General features: G+C 40.8%; 1 protein-coding gene across 9 annotated transcripts in view; it reads right to left on the bottom strand.

Annotated features, from left to right (window-relative positions):
- LOC113026584 (pleckstrin homology domain-containing family A member 5) overlaps window positions 1-22,533 on the bottom strand; it is a 92,813-nt gene extending 70,280 nt beyond the window's left edge. For all 9 annotated transcript variants that reach the window (XM_026175520.1, XM_026175523.1, XM_026175526.1 and 6 more), the window contains exons 1-3: window positions 22,366-22,533; window positions 22,168-22,244; window positions 19,657-19,714 (exon numbers count right to left, since the gene is read on the bottom strand). In XM_026175520.1, coding sequence (XP_026031305.1) covers window positions 19,657-19,714; window positions 22,168-22,244; window positions 22,366-22,457 — 227 coding nt within the window. In that variant the 5' untranslated portion in view covers window positions 22,458-22,533. The remainder of the gene's footprint in view (window positions 1-19,656; window positions 19,715-22,167; window positions 22,245-22,365) is intronic.
- Between the last annotated feature and the right edge of the window lie 205 nt (window positions 22,534-22,738).

The following is a 22,738-nucleotide window of genomic DNA, read 5'->3' as shown; positions in this document are numbered from 1 at the left end:
TTTCATCTCTCTACCCCCCACACACGTGTAGATGTGCAGCTCGTTCTGCTAATGGCTGTGCTGGAGGAAAATAAAACAAGCACATGTTACTGAGACAATCAGGAGTGCACGCTCTTGAAGCCCCTGAGTAGTCAAAAAACTGCTTTCATGAGCTCCGCCCTATTAGGATCATCAATTAATTCTCTTATTTATCTCCATTCCATTCCAGAAAAAACCAGCAGGTTTTTTCCGAGCTGCTTGTAGGGGATCCCTGGGTGCCAGCAGGCCAGTTTTAACATTACACCCTCTCCACTGAGTCATAAGTCATCTATCAGTCATCTGTTAACAACCGAAAGTAAAGCTGGAGGCATTATCTTTTCCACATGCCTAAATCACTTCAAATTGCTCAATACAGAGGGAATCAGCTGTGCTGCTCCAGGGTCCAGCGGGGGGTCACTGAACTCCACCTGTCATCATGACAAATGATGCAAGCTTCTATTTTTTGACTGCTTGCCTCTCTGGCATTATGTCTGACCAGAGGTGAAGATCAGTACAAATGCTTTGTTTTAAATCAACCACACTGAACTGCTGCCCTCTCTCTCTCATCCACAATAAAACAGTAAGTCGCATACAAACTACAGACCGGTTAAACCACCATAGAAAGTGTCAGACCTTATTCTGACCACACCTCAGCAGCAGGAATAAAACATGTTGGCCTCAGGTGGGGCTTAACATGTGGCATCAGAAACAGAGACAGTGAACATGTGACCAGGCTGAAAGCATGTAAAGACCACATGGCTTGAAGCTCCTAGGGTTTCTCCTTTTCTAAATCCCTGACAATCTACCAGGTCTTGCACCATTTCGTTCCTTTACAATAAAATATTTCCAGCAGAGATAATACGTTGGATATTTCTCATTGAGGCAATCATACATTCACAAATAGGTAGTTAAATCCATTTGGGAATAGTGGTGATTTTCCAATATATTTGCTGAGCCTCGTTGCCAATTACCGGCATGATAGCAATACAATGGCATTAATCAATGTCAGTTGCAGATGCTATCTGTTGTGTCACATCGATTTTCTGCTCGTTTAGTGTTCGGTGACAGTGTAATAAAGAACTGAATGACTTCTACACAACTATTTTTAATATAGAAAATTTAATATAGAAAAAAGCAACAAAAAAAGAAAGAAGAAAAAAAACATATCAATATCAGCAATCAGGGTATCAGGCAAATTGTTGTTTTAAACACTACAAGACTATTTTTAAACCGCATTTTCATATTTTCTTAGTAGGGACTACATATAACAAATGGTGAAATCTGTTGATGTTCTGAAAGGGAAAAAATGTCAGCTGATATATTAGATTTTTAAAAACGATCAAATATCAGTATCCATCTTAAAAATTTTATGTCAGGGTTAAAAAGCAAACAAACAAACAAAAAAAACCCCACACACATCAAAAGTATACTTAAACCTGTCATATTACTGACTTAAAGTCATATCAACATAGTTGATAGGACTACTAATAGGAATGAAAACACCACACACCTAGATCTAGACAACCACGAATAAAAAATGCATCTAACAGTGAGACATGGTAACATCTGTCTGAGAAGTGTCCATTAGTTTACAGTGCGTAAGCCTCACCGTGACGAGACTGTGACAGAGAGCTGATAAGTTCTCCAGACAGAACCTAAAATTGTTCCCGATAGACCATGATTCATTTCCCCAGGAGAGTTATAAACAAGCCTAACTATAAACCAAGGTGGTAATCAAGATCTGATTCAAGGGAAGAGGAATTCACATATGCTCACAGACATCAGAAAACCATTACACAGCCAAGTACCAAATCTACAGTCTAAGGCACCTTGAAACACTTTCTATGTAAAACAAAACAGAACATGTCCTACACACAAGCCTTCATCGACTCAGCTGCAGTGAAACGTTATGCAGTACCTGTTAGGTTCTGTTAAAAGAACAATGGAAACTAGAGAAATCTGGACTAATGGGTCTACCATGAGCACGACATGACTAATCAGTCGATCAGCAAAGCACTCACAGTACTAAAATGTTTGAATTAGCACATCCATGTGATTTCATATCTCCCACACAGTTACCTCCCATATCACAAGAGTAAATTGCACTTTTGATATAGGTGAGAACTATTAAAGAATATATGAAAATCATCGAATTATTGTTTCTGCTGACTGGTCTTTTTAGCTGCTACTATTCATGGTTTTTCTATCCATTAACAATCCATCAAAGAGCATAAACACGAACGATTGTGTAAAGTAAAATATCCCTTTTGGGTGCTATTCTTTTTTTTCATGTCAAGTTAACTAAGGTTCACATGTACAGGCTCTTTCATTGATGCCAATTCCCAAAAGCTAAATGCACCAAGGTTTCTTCTGTCAGTTTTTAAAATTGTCTGCTGTGTTGCAATGATGCGTGGGAGTATAAGAGAGAAAAGCTGGCCTAATTCACACATACCTCTCTTATCCTTCCTTGCAGAAGGCTCTATCGATATCTCATTAGCTGAATGCTTCTGCTAGCATCGCCGACAGCATAGCCAACAAGGTTATGGATCATTATTGGTCCCTGGCTTTTACATAAAGATCAGTTGATGCTTCAAAAACAAAGACAGAGCGTGCAGTCCTGTGCTTTTAGGGTGATGGAAGCTTGAACCAATATGTGTGGACAGCACTAAAGTGCCTACAGCCAGGTTTGACATAAACAGGGACCACAAGAATCACGCTGAACCAAGAGACACAAATATCAGTTTCTGGGTCTCATCTAACCCAGAAACCCCAAATAAGGGCCCTTTCCCCTCAAATAAAAAAATGCTGAGAAAGTCAAATAGTGTCGATAGCGTTATTATCTAAAACAGCGGTCTCCAACCTTTTTTGCGCCACGGACTGGTTTGTGCCCGACAATATTTTCACGGACCGGCCTTTAAGGTGTCGCGGATAAATACAACAAAATAAAACTAGTACCGGTACCGAAAAAAAGAAGATTAATTCATAACACACGTGAAAAGACCCAGGAAAACCGAGTTAACGATAAAAACGATAACAAAATAACGCTGAAAACCGATAAAAACCCTGAAAACCATACATTTCACACCTGAGCCTCAACTCTCGCGGCCCGGTACCAAACGACTCACAGACCGGTACCGGTCCGAGGCCCGGGGGTTGGGGACCTCTGATCTAAAAGTCTAAAACATCAGCACAAAAACTGTGCGCTGAGCTTCATGCCATGGGTTTCCGCAGCCAAGCAGGTGTAATGTGTAGAGATGGCACGATACCACTTTTTTATGTCCGATACCGATACCGATATCATAAATTTGGATATCTGCCGATACCGATATGAATCCGATATAGTGTTTTTTAATCAACAAAACTGTTTTTTAAAATATCTTGCTGCATTTTGCAAGTCTGCAAGTTCATACTCAAGTTTAAAACAACAACTACACTAAAGCTATTCTGTTATACCTGTATACAAAAAAAATATTTCATAGTTCAGCAATACTGATCAATCTAATAAACTTAGACCTACACCATCCTCCCTATTCTGGTATTTTAAAGAGTACTTAGCGTAAATATTAAGCAACCTAACTAATAGGGTTCCAACTCCCAGCAACAACAAAAATAAATAAATAAAAAATAGGGAACCACCCCTCACGCTCCACCTCATGATGCTTAATCGACGTAATCAACCTTAATTTGATGCAGTGTGAAAAAAAATGCACAGAAATCAATTTTTTTTCAAGAAATATTAAATAGATTCAACATCTTTCTTCAACAAAATTGCAGACTGCACAGATGGTACCTTCCCAAAGGAAAAAGTACTATAGCTTACTAGGGTATATATATTAGACTTAATAGTCACTATATACAGTAATGGACTTCTATTCATTTTACATCAAATTAAAACTTTGGGTGTCAGATAATTATTTATTAAAAGCTAGACATTTTAAATGAGAATAAGAAAGAAAAGTATGTCTTTGTGCCCCTTTTCCCAGTTAATGCCCTATCGGCCCCCCTGGCTAAACTTTGCTAGATCCGCCCCTGCACAGTTACCAGCCGTCAGCTACGTAGAAAAAGATCCTGGTGTAGAAATTAATATTAAATAAATTCTAACAACAGCTTATCAAGCTTAAACGTGCTGCTGTTGTTCAGCCGCTGGTTTGCTCTTTCTGGCGCAAAGTGGACCAAAAACAAACGAGAGACGTACTCCCGACAGAAAAGCCGATCAGCTGATTTAAGCAGTTTCACGATTGAAGTAGCAGCCGGAGAGCGAGAGGCAGTCGCTCGTTAACGCAGGAATGCTTTACAAACATTCAGAGATGGACTTACACACTTGCTTTACTTCTCTCGGGGATAACTTTGTCGGAGATGAAATGCCGGGTTGCTAGCGAAGCTCCACATGCTATCCAGACCACAGGTCCCGCATGCCACAGCCGCTCTATCACGTGATGCATACGTTCTGAGGTGAGTTACGGCGTGTTGCAAGTTTTGTGAGGTGCTTTCGTGATATTTAATGGATCGGATTACATTTTTTATTTTTCTCCGATATCCGATCCAGTAATTTAGGTCAGTATCGGACCGATACCGATACGTAATATCGGATCGGTCCATCTCTAGTAATGTGTAGGTGAAGCAGTACTTTTGTGCTATTGCATCACACCAGCTGAGAGAAAGCACACCATCCAATCAGATCATACAATGTGCAATTTACAAAAGCAGTTGTGGTAAACAGCTGTCTCCATGAAGAACATAAATCACCCTCTGATTCAGAGCCACTTTGGGTATCACTGAAGCTCATAACTGTGAGCAACACAAACAGTATTTCAGTTGTATGACTCTTTGTAGTTTACTAAAATGCTGCTTTGGAGTCACAGCAGACTGTTTCTCTGTTATTATGGAAAGACGCTTTGACATTCAGTCAAAGACATTTTAAAACACTGTTGTACTAACAATCCAAATGTGGAAGTTTCAAACCCAACGAGGCACCAGGAGTGCTCAAAAGAAAGCCCTAGCCGCTAGCTAATTTAGGCACAAAGTGTCCACTGTTGTAAACAGGTATGTTTTAACCCAAACCAAATAGGTTTTAGTGCCTAAACTAGCTAACAAGTGGAAAGTGTAAAAAGAAAGAAAAAGGCTCAGCATGAAGCTAAACCAGGGTCTCCTGGCTGTTAACCCCAGGAATTATTCTACCAGCAGCTCTCCAACCTCCTAATGAAGCCTCTCTGTTAAATGTGCCCATTGGTTGTCAGAGGCCAATATAACCATTTCCAGAGCTTTAGAGCACAAAGAATCCCACCCAGCTACATAACAGAGAGATGCAGGAGGCACCTGATCAGGCAACATTACTATCATACTAGTCTTTAACTAGTAAACTATGAAAATGATATGACTTAGGTAAATACATTACTGAGTTGGATGAATGTAACCACAATCAAGTCTTAGCCAACACAATGCTTCTGCTTCAAAGAAATGTCTTTGAAGCATTGTGCTGGCTAAGTTTCTAAATCTGAATAAACATGAATTTTTTGAACATTGCCATTTTGAGTGTGGGTAGGGGTGAAGCCAATTTTAAGCTTGGCAGTGAGCCATCTTCAACTGTGCTTTAGTTCTTGGCAAAGAGCTAACTTCTTGTGTACACATTTGCGCCGTCACACCGAATGACTAATGAGCCTCCCTCCTCCATAAATAAGCAATGAAAACAAACGGGACGAGTGGCAACTCTAACAGCTTGCAGTCCACTTACAGCTAGTTCTAAATCATTACACGAAAACCTGCTATAGATGTGGAGGGAGGTTTTGGATTTTTCAGACATATTACAGGCCAGGGCCCACATTTATCAAACACTTCACCGCTCAGAACTCATTAAGTCTGACTTGGACCAAAAATACAAAGTTGCTCGAGAGTTAGACACGAAGCTTAAGGCACAGACTGTCGATAAGGAAACATGATGTCTCATTTTTTATTCTGACTGTTAAGACTGGTAGGATGGAAAACAGCAAACTGAGATTCATTGCTGGTGTATCATGTCAAATCAAATTTTAACTAGCAGGCAAAATATAGTTTGTTTTGTTTTTTTACACCATGAAAGCATTTACTCAACCAGCAACTAACCTGAAAAACCAGTTTGCATGCAAATCTGTATGCTGTCTATCAGGGCTCTGAATTCCTATCAATGATAAAAGTAAAGTAATCTGCACATATACAAGCTCACTCACTCATACTGTATATGCTCACTGTACTCTAAGGTAAAACTAACTCACACAGCTGAGAAACGGTCAAATTTGTAACTGTTAATCACTTGAAAATATGTTAAGTTTTCACCAATCAGCTAACCCTAGCAGCTCTAATCATCACACTCTGCACTCTCAGCATGCGTCAACATGTGCACAGTGCAGATTATGTGAGGTGACAAAATCTACCTTGTGGTGGCACTAACTGTATAATCAGAATGATATCATAGCCCATCTATTCACCATTCTGACATTTACGCAGGTTAAATTTCCCATCCTTTTCAAACACACAGTTGAATACACACAGTAAGGACCCTCAGACTAGTGGCAGGCAGTAATAAAGCCATCACACGGGGAGACATTTTGAAGCATTCTCTAAAAGATTCATTTGAACTGGTGGCTAAATCCAGCCACCTTACATGAGAAGCAGAGGTGCATTTATCTGCACCACCAGCAGGGGTCTTACAGTGGAAAACAGTGGGTTTCCTCTCATTCAGAGGAGGAGGAGGAATGCCTGCACACATCACTTTGTGAATTGCAGCACAAATGTGGGAAGGCTGCATTTATCCTTGAGCAAGTACCGTTGATATTTAAAGCAGACTCTCGACTTCTGGAAGCACTCGTCGCTGAATGCTGCAGAAACATACTGCGGAGGGCTGACAGCTGATTAGACTGATGGATCAATATGAGGTGCAGCCATTACTACAGTTATGAAGCCCCTGTCAGCTCACACCACTCTGGCCTCATCTCTCACACACAGCCTCCCAACAAAACTGAAAGCAGGCTGTGTGGAGCTGATACGCCGTATGAAAAGGTGGAAAAGATTGATTTCATTGCAGCTAGTCTCTAAAGGTAACATATGGAGCTTTTTCAACTGCTACTGGTAATGCAATCCCGAGTACGAGGGCACATTTCTGCAAAGTGCAGTAAATGGCTGGAGCTGTTGCTGTATTATAAAGGCTGAAAGACAACAGTAAACCTAATGTAAAGGGGAGGTTTGCAAATGTTTCATGGCACATTAGGGTTTAAGATGCATACTAACAGTGACACATGTACAACTTTTGACTAGCCCTCATACTAAAAGGAAACTTCAACAAAATGCCTTCCGACATTCTATTAAAAAAACAAAAAAATAAAAACCCACCTTGAATTCAAAAGAACATCCAAAGTGAGAGTTTGGGTTAAGGTTATGTCCAGTACCCAGGCATGCATCTCTTTCTAGCTAACTGTGAATCACCTGATCTCAAACAGGCGGCTCAAACTCCAGGATGCAGAAACCCAGCAGGCTTCCATGGCACAGATTTAGATCAAGGGATACACATTTAGCAGTTTGTCCTCCCCTGGGTTTTGTGTGTTTGTTTTTTTATATGTCGTTTCACTGTGGCAAATTCCTCCCGTGTGGTAACTCAGGTGATGCCATTCAGCATGCGATACAAACAAATCAATCACAGCAGCACAGATTATTCAACGACAGACCTGGCACACAGTTCAAATATTTGTTTAGGCAGGGACAGCTGAGGACAGAGTGTGGGAGGAGCGACTCGCCCACAGAGGAGCAACAAAAGGCACTGTATGCAATCACTGCTACTGTCAGTGCTCATCTCTCTGTCCCACATAAAGTGAACCAAATCCCCTGAAAGTAACTGGCTGTGCATACTATATAGATACTGATTTATTTTCAACAAGTTTTTACATATCTCTACTCTCTGAAGAAGTCGTGACAAACTGCTACTATTTATATCCGTGAGTGCCCCATCTAGTAGCAGTGCACTCAAGTCACGATGGGCCTCGCGCTAAAATGCATGCACACTGGCACACGGTGGGGGGGATTGATGCGCTTGTTAAAAAAAATAAATACATTTTAAAAAAATGAAGTGAGGCGATGCTCAAAAATAGCTATGGAAACCCTTCGCACAGGTACGTTTTATATATAGATGAAGGGCTTTTACAAATGCCAGCAACGCAGATGGGCTAAAGGCTAAGCATCAAGCTCTCTCTTCTAGAAGTGAACAAACAATTACTAGAGATTAGGTAAGGGTTATCACTGTACAAATGAGGTAGTGATATCAAAGGCTAACATCGTAGGGAGACTAAAGCATCTGTGCCGTGGCTGAGCTTAAGAAACACAGATGAGAGCCGTGAAAGGATTAAAAACTTAAGGGGAGAGCCACAAAGAGAAACAATGTCCTGCTAATAGCATGCAAGATGCAGAGCCTAAATAATGCGTACCTATGAAAGCCCACTGTGGGACTGTAGGGGTTGCAGAGGGACAGCGTTAGAAACACTGTTGCCAGGAGAGAGACAGACAAAAAAGCAAAGCCACAGTATCAATAGGACCAAGTAGGTATTAACAGCAGTGTTGAAGTTTCATTTCTACCACTTTTCCTTTTATTTTAACTCTCTGGAAATGTGTGAAATGACAATATGGCCCAATAGTTTAATGGACCCTTTTCACACGAAGGCTTCACTGTGAAAACAGAGATTTGGTTCCGCTTTATACATAAAGTGGAAGAAAAAAGACAATTTAAAAAAATAAAAAGAAAGAGGCAACCCCCTGCCTGCTTGGATTTGTTAAAGACGAATTCAGAAGTTTAATTTATCTGTATTAGTGGTCCGGAGTCCTCTGTGGACATTTTAACACGGTGCTCCAAGAGCTCACAGCTGTAGAGCATTTGAGCAGAATGATGGCTTCCAAAAGCTCCCTAATCATCACAGACCATCTGGAAAACAACTGGGCCGTGCACTGTCCACTGGACCGAGGCAGACAGACAAGAGAGGCAGAGAGAGAAAGATAAAGCTGGGGAAGGAAAGTAAAAGATTTTTCAGGGTATGATATGGAAGCGGTAACATGTTAAGAGCGTAAGAGATATCCACCACTAATAGATCAGAGAACTGATAACATGGGCAAAAAGTAAAGTATTCCAGTTGCAAATAAAAGTCGCTTTTCCCTTCCCTTTGAAATGTTCTATATTGTCCTTGTGACTTAAGACTTCATAGCCCTCTGTAATGTGCACATTGCAATCAAGGAAAATTGACTATAGTGAAGCGAATGCAGAATGAGACTTAAGCATTATCCCTCGAAAATCAGAATCTGAAAAACTACAACACAGCCAGCATACCAAGTTTTCATACGTAATCCAAAGCATTTGTGGGGTAATAGCAGACTAGAGCATGACCTCCATGGAGGCAGATGTCCCTGGATTCAACCTGACACAACATCAACAAAGGATGGCTCATTGCAGATTAATACAGGGATTAATCAGGTTCAACAGCTCTCTCAGCATTAAATGAAAGACGCCGCATAACTAAGAGGCTTTAGGACCAAAGAATTACTGTCATCTATATGCTCCCTTACTTAACCCAAAGGTGTGGGCCTACATTTGCTTTATATATTTTGTAAGATTTAACCAGAAAGGGCTCAATTACAGAAATAACTATAAAACAATCACAACATCTGATCACCAGCAAGGCTTGTGTGGACTACAGCAAAGTCATATGTGCAAACACATCCATATCCCACCTAAAACGCCATAGAAGGTGAGTTATGATTATGTTAAAACCCCACCCATATTTTTTGTCCTCCATTTTTTCCTCATGGGATGAAAGGAGAAGCAATCTCTGTGCACACAATTTGTAAACAACATGCACATTACAAAAGGGCTAACTTGGTCTGATGTGGCTTTACACTGAGAAACTGTCTTAATCAGCACCTGGGGCAGCCACCAACATCAGAGCATCTCTTACACATATGTTCACAAGCAGAGCATCTAAACAGATACACACTTTACCCCTCCCAATAGAAGCCAGATGGTGAGGACCCCACCGAGACTTAAAGGCGTGAGAGCAGTGCGAGCAGCTCAAAGCTCGCCTCGCTGACTGTCTGTCTCCCAGTCAGCACCCAGCCACACAACAGAGAGTTATAGATGTGGAGATCAGGATGATGTACAGCAGTCTGGTCTCCCTCTTAAATCACATTACACACACAAGTGCTCTGCAAGAGTACTGAGCACAGACAGTGTTAGTGAGTCAGCAGTCACACACATCAGAGCCTCCCCCTGCCAAGAGGATGAGTAAATATTCTCTCAGCACTTTGCAGTTTGAATAAGACATTGTCCCGTGTGCCTTTTCTTAAAGTTAGTCACGTGTAATGGCCAACTTACAAACAATAACCCAATAGGCTTTGATGTTATGACTGAAAACTAAAATCTGGTTTTCATTTGACTCAAAGTTTGTAATTGAGTCAAATCCAAAATAAGGACAAAATTTCATAATGTACTAAAGAAGGTCAGAGCAGTGACACAGCATTTCATTCACCTCTGTGTAATCTGCAACCGTGAGCTGTATGTTCTGTCCTGCTGCTCCTCTCTGTTGCTCATAGATCTCTTCCTGAAAGGAGCGGGCAGTTCCACCTAATGCTGCTGATACTGGAACACCCTCAAAACCAAGGGTGTGATTTTTTGTGGTGAAACTTGAAACATGCACGTGTGACTAACATCAGTTTGTCTTAAAGTGGTAAACAGAGGAACTTCAAAGCTTTTTTTTTCCAGGCCACTCCACATGGAAAGCAGTTTTGACATCCGTCATTCACCACAGACTTGCATTCAATCTAAGCTATCAATCAACGCTGGCTTTTAGACACGCAGGACTCTTAACCTGTGCACCGTGTATAAATAAATAAAACAAATAAACCCCATACACACAGACGTTGATCTCTTCCTGCTGCGTCCACATGCAGAACATTTTCATACATTTCTGATGTCAGCCTGGTAAAGAGAGTTTGCCCAGAAGTAGCTCATTGTTTTAACATATGACACGAGGAGCGAGCGCTGGATCAGACTGAGAAACCGCTCACTCACTGGATGGCAACTTGTGGTTTTCTAATTCTAATTCTAATAATGACCACAATCTGCAAAATTAACTTAAGGTTTTATTAACATGACCTGAAACCAGTAAAGGCACAAATTCATGAGGAAAATGTTTACAGTGGTCACGGAGTGAGGGAGCTGAGAGGCGCTTTCACAGTCGCAGACATCTAAATAACCACAGGAGTTGCTCTCGACTGGTCCCTTAAGAAGAATGCAGGTTTTTCCATGGGTTCACTTTTCAGACCCAGAAGGTTCATACATCTTTTATACAGCCTGTGATGAGGGACTACAACTCAAAGGACAGCATGCAAGCATATCGCTACATCATCCAGTTGTGTGCATGCAGCATCCCCTGTTTACCACTAGCATCTGTGGTGTAATGAGGTCGATCTAACCTTACAAATGTCAGAAAATTTGAATGTTTTTTCTTGTAAATTTGTGGCTTTATTTCATAAATTTGCATCTTTAATCTCAGAAACTCAGGAGTTTGTTTCTGAATATTAACTCCCTTCTTCTGGCTTTCTAATTAATTTTTCTGTGCACTGTCACAATTCTTTATCACTGAGTAGTTTCTTGTGTGGCCTCCCAGCTTAAAGGTTTGTGTGTCACCTCAATTTTTAACAAGTGCTCAAATTTCCTACAATGTACAAGGAGGAAGTTAGTAGAATCAGAAATGAATTACCTTGTACATGTGATTGTGGTCATCTGTCTTTGTGAGGCAGACTGGCAGGCTTTCCTATGCGCACCCTGCTTCTCATACAATGTCTTGTGGAACAAGCTACAGCTCTTGCAATACAAATGAAAGGAACTGGCTTTACTTGTTCCCTCTATAATAAATCTCTTGATATACTACGAGCCAGGGCACATATGGTAAAAAAAAGCCTTCTCTGCATGACTGATCACAGCTTTGCTTTCACAAGTCAGGGTTTAAATAACCTGTAGGTGTTATCAGACAATTTAATATACAACCTTAACTTGCATCTATTTATTTTCAAGTCCAAGGGCTTGATTCTGTGCCTTCCTCTCCACTTCCATGACTGGATTTTCAGGGTTACATAATCAGGGCTGATATAAGGCTTTGCTCACAGCTATGGTTTATTTCCTGGAGAGAAGGGAGTGTCTTTAAATGTCTGCCATAACTGTCATTCTCACAGTTAAGGAGGGTTCATAGGGACTCCCATCGTTCTTACACAGAAGGATTAGGACCTCAACTCTGAGTTCTTGAAAAGCTACTGACAATGATGCAGCAAACCCAGGTAGAAATGAGAAATGAGAAATAGAGTGAAGTCATTCTTCAATTTAAAAAAAATCATTTTCACTCTGGTCAATAAAAACAAACTCCCCCACCCCCTACCCCATCTTCGAGGGCTGTGACTTTTTAATCTCCATCTTATGATCGCTGATAAGACGCCTGGGTTTACTGAAACTCCAGATGTCATTGTCTGAAAATGAGACTTTAAAAGACACAAGGCAAGCCAAAAACACTGGTAAAGGTGAATGCATCGAATGCAATAAAATGTTTGTGAACCCATTCGAATTACCAGGACTTCTGCATTGATTATTTGCAATTAGTGCTCTGACTTTCATCCACTGTATGTTTCAGCTGAGGCAAAGGACTGCTCAACACCTTGGAGTCACTGAAAGAGCAATACCATAAAATTGTATCAGTAAGCTTTTCAGGATACTGTCAGGGCAGCAGTCCATGACCTACAGCTTAAGAGAGGTTGGGAGATGCAGTAAGATCACAATCCCAAAGCACACAGTCAAATCAGTGACACGAATGGTTAAAAATGAAGAAAAATCCTGTTTTAGTATTGCAAAACTGACCTTAGCCCAATTGGGATGCTGTGGCATGACCTGAAGAAGGCTGTTGAATGAAGACATCCCAGAAATACTGATGAACTGAGGCAGTTTTGTAGGAAGAAAAGATCCAAAATTCCTCCTCATCATTGTGCAAGTCTCATAAGCAGCTACAGGAAATGTCTGAGAAAGGTTGCTGCTGCTGGAGTAGCTCAACTTTAAGTCTAAAAGTTTACTTAAGTTTTTTTTTACCCTGCAAGGACACGAAAACTGTTTGGGTGTTATTACTTTAGTCAGACATGTCTATAACTGTTACTTAGATGACACTGACATTCAGCCAGCTTGCCAACTTCAAAGGTTGTAATATTTCTGTTGTGTTCACAGCTTGTTTCTACAGTCACTGCAACTATGCAGAGGTAAATAAAAATTAAGATATAAAAATACTAATAGCTCATCAACTGGGGATGAACCCCTACGGCCACTCCTGCAAGTGGTGCACCCAAAGGAGGGTGGACCATGTAGGCCTCCAGACAGACAGATTGGTGCAGCATCCTCCTGTGACGCTATACTGGTCTGTTGTGATAAAGAGTAAGACAACATACATTTCTATCCTCATCTATGGTCATGAACTCTCGGTAGTGACTGAAAGAATGAGATCAAGGATACAAACGATGGAAATGAGCTTCCTCCAAAGGGTGGCTGTACTCTCCCTTAGAAACAGGGTGAAGAGCTCAATAATTTGGGAGGGGCTCAGAGTGGAGCCTCTACTCCTCCACATGGAAAGGAGCCAGCTGATGTGGTTCAGGCATCTAACTGGGATGCCTCCTAGAAAGCGTTTTTTCAGGCATGCGCTACCAGCAGGAGGCCCCAGGATAGAACATAATGGAGAGACTTTGTCTCTTGTTCGGGAATGTGTCAGTGTCCTCTGGGATGAGCTGGAGGAGGTGGTCGGTGAGGGAGGCCTGGACATCTCTGCTGAGACTGCTGCCGCAGTGACCTGAACCCGGATAACCAGCCGAGCCGGAGGCAGGGAGGATAGTTGGATGTATACTAACATAATTTCAAACAGAACATCCTCTTTAGGTTCAAAGTGTATTTCTTTTGAACAAGAGATTTAATGTGAGTCAGTATGAAAAATATTGACTTATTATAGGCCAGTATCAACGATGCTAACTGATATCAACATATTAGCATATAACATAACATTTATAGATGCCAGCAGCTGTACCACACAAGATTTGCCCCATACAAATGTCAAAGAGCTAAAAGCTTTTTTGTAAAGAATGAAGATCCCTCCCTTGCACAAAAGATGGAACAGATAATTAACATAGCAAATAAGCAGAACAAAAAAACCCCACACTGCATCAGCAATCAGTCAGATTGTTATTTAAAACACCGATGTTGCTGCATCCCAACAGGAAACCTATTATAAGCAGAATCTAGGTTATCAATTTAAAAAAAAACACACAGTCATTAAAAAGATTATTATATGAACTTCATTATTTAGTTTTGATGGACATTAACCACCAATGAATATTTGTCTGGGAGTAACCTGACACGTGAGTACACGGGCTTTTAAAGCAGAGAAAGCCAACAGCTAAACACAGATCCACTGAGGAGATTTTTGTCATAATTGACGGCATTTTAATTGACATGCTTTCTTCTGCTCTGAGTGATGAATTATGCAGCAGCAGAAGTGAATAGCCTAATGAAAATGGTAGTTGGAGAGCAGACTAGCACGATATGTATATTTTATGTTGCATTTCACACTGATAAGCTATTGGAAACGGTAAGTTGTCCTCAAAGCTCACTTGCAAAAAGTCGTCAAATGAAGCATTACTAACTGGACAGCCATCAAGTAAAACTGTAGGGTCACATGCAGACTGCTTATTACTCACTCATTAGGCTTCAAAACAAGATAACAGCAGTCTCTTTGACAAACATAGCGCAATTATCCCTGAGTTCAGCAGTTTGCGGGGTTTTTTTGTTTTTTTTCCATTCCCAGACAGAATTAATGAGACAAGAATAGCAAACAAAGACCGGGAACTGACTTCTGCACCTGTCTTTCATAAACATATTTACACTTACAGCATCGACGAGGCAGCAAACTTACAATTAGTGTCACCGCTTTCCTACTATATATTAATGCTATGACACCTTTGCTTCACTCAAAGTCACTTCACCTAAGTTGCCCTGACACACACTTCTGAGAGGTTTTCACAGGTCTGGAATGCTCATTAGCAAAATGTGACAAAACACAGCAAAAAGTGCCTAAATCACAGGCCCACTTCTTGTTCAAAATGAGGCTTGAGTTAGAATCTGGGATTATGTGCTATGGAGATAAAATGAAAAAACAAATCTGCCAGATGGACCAGTCTCATAAAATACTGTTTCATCACAAATAATAACAAGCTGAACAGATTTGGGTGGCTGCTGGATTTACTCATAGACACGAGGGAGAGAAAATGTCTTAAAATAAAAGTAGAAATGCTTGACTTTGCCTGCAGTAGTCTGCACAGAGCAATGCATATAGTTTTTGTGCTTGTATATACTTTTGTAAAAGATGTATCTTCAGCATCCAGGAGTGCATAGAGGTTAAGTTAATGAGAGATAGGACCCAACTTCTAAGGTGTCTACTATTCTTATATGTGGATTATCATCTCAGAGTAAAGTCAGGAGAATAGCTGAAGTGTTCTCTGATTTATTACCAAGTTCAACAGCTGTGGAGGTGGCCAAAACTCCTGACTTAAAAATTTGGATGCAGTCCTACTTAGGTACATCTGGCATTTTTACTGAAGCATCTTAGCAAAAAGGACCGGCACACTTTCAGTGCCTGCAGTCCTGTCAGACATGGAAGCAAAGCACTTGCACTGCACTGACTGTTTTGACTGCCTGTGAATGAAATTAACAAGTTAACAGCTTGCTGATTTCTACCTCACCAGGATCTCTGTTACTTGGGTAGCGAGCACCCACCACCTGCCAGTTGGAACACACCACAAAGTTAAAAAAAAGAAAAAAAAATCCTATTTTTGCATCAGGCAACCCAGAAACCAATCCAGAAAAGTGGTGCGAGTCTGAGGAGAGCAGTAAGCTATGATTGATTCAATTAACATCTCCAGTGACCTTCACTCATTCAGAACTCACGGCGACACAAACTAATCAAATCTTGGGACGGAGCATGCCTCTAGTCCACACTATCACACCAACAACCTGCAATTCATCCTTCCCAGCACATCTCATCAGAGGACAGCCTGCGTCAGCACAATCTGCTCCTTGATGCTCACACTGTGTAACCCGACGGTAACAGCCAAGCCACACAGCCAGCATGTGAATAAGCCAGATCCTTTGGCACAAGGTTTTTTTTTTTCCGCTTTCTAGCAAAACAGCCACAGAAATTGATCAATAAACGTGTCTATATTTCACACAAGTGTGTGTTTAGAGCCACTGCTTGAATATAAAAAAAAAAGGATCTCCAAACTTGTGATATTTAATACAAAAATGATGACAAAGCAATAATAACCTACTGTAAAACATAAGAACAGCTGTCACTGGGCTAATTGTACTGGAGAGCTTTGAGAGGCTTTTACTGGCAACCTCACACAAAGCCTCAAAATGCCTCAAGGACCGTCCAAGACAGTTATCACATAAAGCTATCAACAAAGCTCTATGTCAAAACATGAGTCACAATGAAATTAACAGGCATGGTTTTACGCAACCTCGTAACGTAAAGCATAAAAACACCTTAAAGATGTCTTGATCGCTGATCTTGTGCCCTAAGTTGACCAAATATTTTTCCAGCATGTGCCACCATCTTTAAAACACTCGCAGTTCTGACGACATGACTCAAATTCTAAAAGCTCTTGCTAAGTTAAAACAACAAAAGAAGCAAAGTCGTTCCCAAGAAACAGGACGGGGTAAATGTTTACTTACTAAAAGAGGACACAGAAGGAAGATGGTGAAAGTGTCGGTCAAATGTTGGTCACATTGCTCCGTGTTACTAGATTTTCATTACTGTTTTAAAAAAGAGGGAATTGCTATTGAAGGTCAACAGAAGGGAGAATCAGTATGCTGAACCCGTTTCTCTGTGTATTTTACTTGCTTCGCTTCAGTTTAGGACAAGCTCAGTTGAATCAGCCATCCGCATATTTTTGTTTACTCTGACCCTGCTGAAGCGCCAGTATGCCAGTATATGAGATAAAAGGCAACGATATCATTTAAAATGCTTTTACTTTTTCACAGTTTTGACTAAAATTCAACCTACGGCTTAAACCAAATGGGTTTTTTCTCACAAAAATGCAGATGGCCTGCTTTGTGGGGGGGCAGGATGATTAGTTTGTGAGTTGTTTTACAGGCAACATTACCATGTCATTGGACTGTGCCAAAATCACAGTGATCATCTAATGAATGTCTTCCTCAAGTCTGTTTTGCACCGAGAAGCTGAGATAAAATACTGGAATATAAAATTACTGCCTTTCAGTCCGACTGCCTGGCAGCCTGCCACATGAAGCTCCTCAAATTCATGAGGAAGTCAAAGGAGAGAGGATTCGATGAGAATAATAGGGTATAATATCCTATTTTCATATGGCGCGTATGCTATATCCTCAGTCATTCAGAAGCCTTCTTGTACTTTGGCAGAGATGTTCACATACTACGCATCTATACGTGCCGTGCAACGTAATTGCAAGAGAACATGCAAAATAACAACATATTTCCCCCCCTCATACCCTTGGATTTGGAGGACAGATGATGAATCAGACCCCAATGAATGACAGCACTTGTGATCTCTTTTGATTAGCCGCATACATCAGGCTACTGGGGGAAGAGAGCAAAATGTGAAATTTACTGTATTTCAAAGACTATGGCCGACTGCTCACGTAATTCATGCAGAACCTGGGCTTCACACGGAGAGGGTCACGAACTGAACAAAGTGTTTTAGTGGACACAGAGGATATATGACATTCTCCCCTGCCCACACAGCCACAAGAAATTAGCATACCTGAGATATGATGTAGGAATAAAAAAATGTCAAAAAAAATCACTGGAAGGAGACTTTGAATGAGAAGCCATTTACGTTTCCTTTAGCGGAGTGGACTGGCATGTAGTATTTCGGAAATATTCTCCCGCATCTATTTAGGGACAAGTGTCATCCTGAAATGTGAGGAGCCGTATAAACCCAAACAGCGAGGATAACTGTCAGAAAAAGAGAACGCATTATACTTTGGCTCAACTCTTCCAAGCAGACTCAGCTTTGAGCAGGGTAAGTCTGAATTAGGGCTGCCACAAACGATTATTTTGATAGTCGACTAGTCACCGATTATTTATGCGATTAGTCGACTAATCAGATCATCATCCACTGGACGTAAAACTACAGCTTATTGCACCAGCAGCATCTACTCTTATATAACTATCATTAGCTTACAGCTTTAAGCTTTTAAGGTGCTAACTAAAAATAAAGACAAGATGATAGTTTATTCAATTCAATTTTAATGAAATTATATGTGCAATATGTTTGCTTGGGCGTTTTTTTTTAAATGTGAATTATTTGACCATCTGCCGTTTGACCATCAGTATTGTCTCGGTGGAGTTTAATAAACTCCTTGCTATCGAAAATATAACAGGACACAGGAGTAAATTCTCCAGCATCTCACACTTCTGATGATCAGCTGTCTGCTGACGTTTATTCAGCTGTGTAAAAACTATAACTTTAATCTCAGACAAACCGATTTACTCAGGAACAACTAAAATACTGAAAAAAAAAAGCCAAACAACAACATTTTTAATTTATCTAAGTGACTCATATATATTTAACCTGAGTAGCGAAAGACGGCGGTGGGTTTGAAAACAATTTGCCGGGAGTCCGGTGTTCTCACAGCGCTAGTGACCTAGCCCCCGGCTAGCTATCGAGCTAGTGGGTAACAGATGTCTCCGAAAACGTCGGAGCGCTTTTGAAAATATGTGGTGTCCTGATAAACTGAGCCGATATTTGAGGTTTACACAGCTACATTCTCGCCTGAAAATATGTTAAACGTTTATTTTGTGACCCAGAAAGAATAATAAGAGTAATATTAAAACTAACTAGCTATCGCCATTGTTGGAAACTAAGCTGGGCCGCGCTATGAATTCTGGGACAAAGCTGCTTCTTCTTCTTCTTCTTCTTCTTCTTCGGGGTTTAACGGCAGCTGGCATCCTTGTACATGCAGTGCTGCCATCTTCTGTTTCAGTCCGTTATTACACTCTTAAATCCTGCTACTTATTCCTGGGTCTTTTGGGATCTTACAAAGCTTCAAACGACGCGTCGACTATTAAATCAGTCGTCGACGATTTTGATAGTCGACGTAATCGTGACTAGTCGACAAATCGTGGCAGCCCTAGTCTGAATAAATACAAACAGCTTGCAAGAGGAAAGCAAGCACACTGTGTCCATGTCTGCCTGTTATTTGCACAATGTAGCTGTGTAATCATTAACTTTTGGGATAGGCCACACAAAAAGGGAGTAAAGGTTCCAAATTTACAACCTCTTTATATTGACACATCCACCACAAGGCGTGTTTTCAGGAGCTGCAGACTATTGAGAGGAGCGTTTCATTCCTCTGAGGTGACTTAAGTGGAAATAAATTAATTTATGCTTGTAATCGAGGTACCACGGTGGCGCGCAACGGGGAAGTGTTTTGAATTTAGATGACATGTTTGTATGCAGAGGTCCTAAGGTTGCGATGGGTGTGCGTGTCATGCGGTAAAATAGGCAGGAAACTCACTTGATAAAGCACCGTGCTCCCTCAAACGTATATCCCTCCTCCCATCCGGTGGGTAAGTCTGTGAAAGAAGGAAAGGTGGACAAATATGTGAACAATCATGCAGCCATCAGCCACATTAAAAATCACTGAGAGGTGAAGCAAATAACATTGATCATGTCATTACGATGCTATGTTCTGTTGGGGTTCTGTTGGGCCTCTTGGGTCCTGACATTCATAAAGATGCAGACCGAGCACACACCACCATGAAAAAGACATTTCCTGATGGGACGACTTGTGCTGCCAGACTGCAAATACTTCTCGTGAATGGTCTTTAACCTCTTAAGACCCGAACTCTTCCAAAGCATGCATTTTTAATTTCTCTTTGATATTTGGGCATATTGGCACTCGATGAATGTAAAAAACAAAGAATTACCAGATTTTTTTTAACCTTATTTTTGTTTCTAAGAAAAATGAGAGCCACATATGAGGATATTCGTTTAAAATTTCGATAGAACAGTGGCAGTATAATGTCCTCCTAAGTGGATATCAGGCCCTTGCAGAGTAAAATTGAGTATTTTGGTCTAAATAACACAAAATGTGATGTCCACATATGTAGATGCCAGGTCCTAGGAGGTTAAAGCTCCATGAGTGAGCACCAGAACAAGTCTAGTCCATGAAGCCCCGCTCAGCAATCCACCTGCAGCCAGTGTAGTAGAAGCTGATGCTACACAACACCTCCAGCATGCATGTATGTATGAGTGTTTGTCCCAGAAAGTTAAAGGTGTTTTGGCCAGACATGAAAGACCCACTTACCCAAAACTAGGCAACCACCTTGAAAATTTAGAGTTTCTCAAATTTTCAAGCAAATTTCGAAAGTTCCAGTTTGTTAAAAAGGAGAAATGTTTAAAAATTTGAAAAATATGTTTTGAAAAAAAGCAATAGGAGGCAAAGAATAAATAAATAAAACTGCTATGAAATTAGAATATGAAAATTGGCAGCTCTCCTCCTAACACCCTCCCATCAGACAAATGCAGGCATCTGCTCGTGCTTCACAAAAGCTAAAACTCACTCAAAGCTGAGCTTCACATGGGATTCAAAAACTGCTCTGCTTTGTAAAAGTCCTCTACTTAACCCATCGCACTACTGCATATTTTCTGCACAAACTTTACTTTTTGCCCAAGTACTTCATTACAAGCTAGATTTTCTAGTGCCCTGAACGAGAGCCCAGAAAAAGTGCGAGTTTACTCCCCTCTTCATTCACATGAATTAGTGAGTGACACCAAAAATATGCTGCCTCTGCCAGCTTTATGCATCACCTTTAGGGTTGGAACTAATTATTCCGCCTGTGCTCAATTTGTCACTTAGTTTCTTGATAAATCAGTTCAGTCATCTGGTCAATAAACTGACTGAGAATACATTCAAATTTTGTGGTTTTGCCCCCGGAAACCACAAAAAAATATCTCATTTACTATTACACAACGCTAATAAAAGCATATCATTGCAACTGAAAAGAACAGAGCTATATCATGATATTAGTAATTATTTTTTTTAGAATAGCTGCCTGCCTTCTGGGCTTCAGCTCTGTGGTGAAATACTGATGGACATTTTTCAATTTTTGATACTAATAGAATACAATTTTTTAAAGAAAAGAAAATGTATGAACTCACACATTATTAAAAAAAAAAAACAACTCATTGGTTGCAGCCATATTCAGATGAAGCAGACACTCTTAACAGGAGAGGGGGTGCTTGAAGTTAAAGAAGAGCTTGCTGCTGCTGTATATAGTTGCATCATAATCTCACTAGAAAAGCGCACTGAGCAGCTAATTGTACCATGTCTCTAAGATAAGTCAAGCTTTTTGTAGGAATATATATATATATATATATATATATATATATATATATACATATATATATATATATATACACACACACACACACATACATATATATATATATAAGCTCACTGCAAAAAAAATTAATGATGAAATTCAGCAGAGCTATACTTCAATCTGCTACAGTTTTCCTGCTTACCTGTCACACAGGAGCTTACTGTTAAGTAGGGTCCTGTGTCAAAACACTTAAATGCACTAATCTTACTCCCCTGCACGGTCAACATAATGCGTTGGGTTATTCAAAGCCAAAACAAAAACAAAAAAACGACTTCCTACATTTGTTTACGTGCTTTAGTTGCTATTAGGCTAAAGGTCGCCTCTTCACTAGTTCTCGGGCGATATTGGCTAGTGTCCACTCTTCAACTCCACTGACTGACCACCCTGGGGAGAGGCAGCAGCGAAGGAAGTGGCACTAGCTGGGCAGAGGTGGGCACGAGAGGGCTCAATTTTCACAGCACGAGCGACAAAAACCCACTCGTGTGTTAAGAAACACGGCGTGGATATCACAGCCTCTCTCTCTCACACACACGCACAGCGTGGGAAGTGTTCGCTTTTGGGTAACACAACAACAACACACTGCCGGGGCGAACACGAAAGGCGTTCAAGATAAGAGAAAAACTTGACAGTGACATCTTTACCTGGAGTTTTCCTGTGCCCGGTTATAACTGCCTCACCACTTACTGGATGCAGCCAGGTTGTACTCTTGGCTTCTTCGCTGTTGAGAAGGAGAGACAGAGAGAAAGAGCGAGATATGCGTTCAAATCCAGCGGTGACTTTGTTCGAAATAGAAACGAGCAGAATGACTTGAAGCGTTTGCTTTTGGAAGGGATATTTACTTAACGAAGAAGACACGTCCATCCCGAGTAACACCATAACTCCAGGAAGACGGGAGACAAGAAATCCACTCGGGTTGTAGCTCCGCCGCCATGTCTGGCAGTACTGTATGACAATCGCGCGGCTCCGCTCTCCCAGGCAGCGCGTACACGGAAACCTTGGCAACGGCGGGTGGCTGAGAGCAGGGTGTAGAGCAGACAGGTAAAGTCCATTCATTTGTATGGGAGAATAATGGCTGGACAGCCGAGGGGTTTTTTTTAACCCAAAATGTATTTTATTTCTTGACTGACACAATAAAAGAGTTATTTTACTTTTAGGTAAGTTTTTGCATCGCTGTGTACATGGCTTTAGTCAAAAAAGTCCTTTTGGATTTAT

The sequence above is a fragment of the Astatotilapia calliptera genome, chromosome 7, assembly GCF_900246225.1.
Source record: "Astatotilapia calliptera chromosome 7, fAstCal1.2, whole genome shotgun sequence".
Lineage (NCBI taxonomy): Eukaryota > Metazoa > Chordata > Actinopteri > Cichliformes > Cichlidae > Astatotilapia > Astatotilapia calliptera.
Note: the sequence above shows the minus strand (reverse complement) of the source record. Positions and strands in the feature narration are given on the sequence as shown.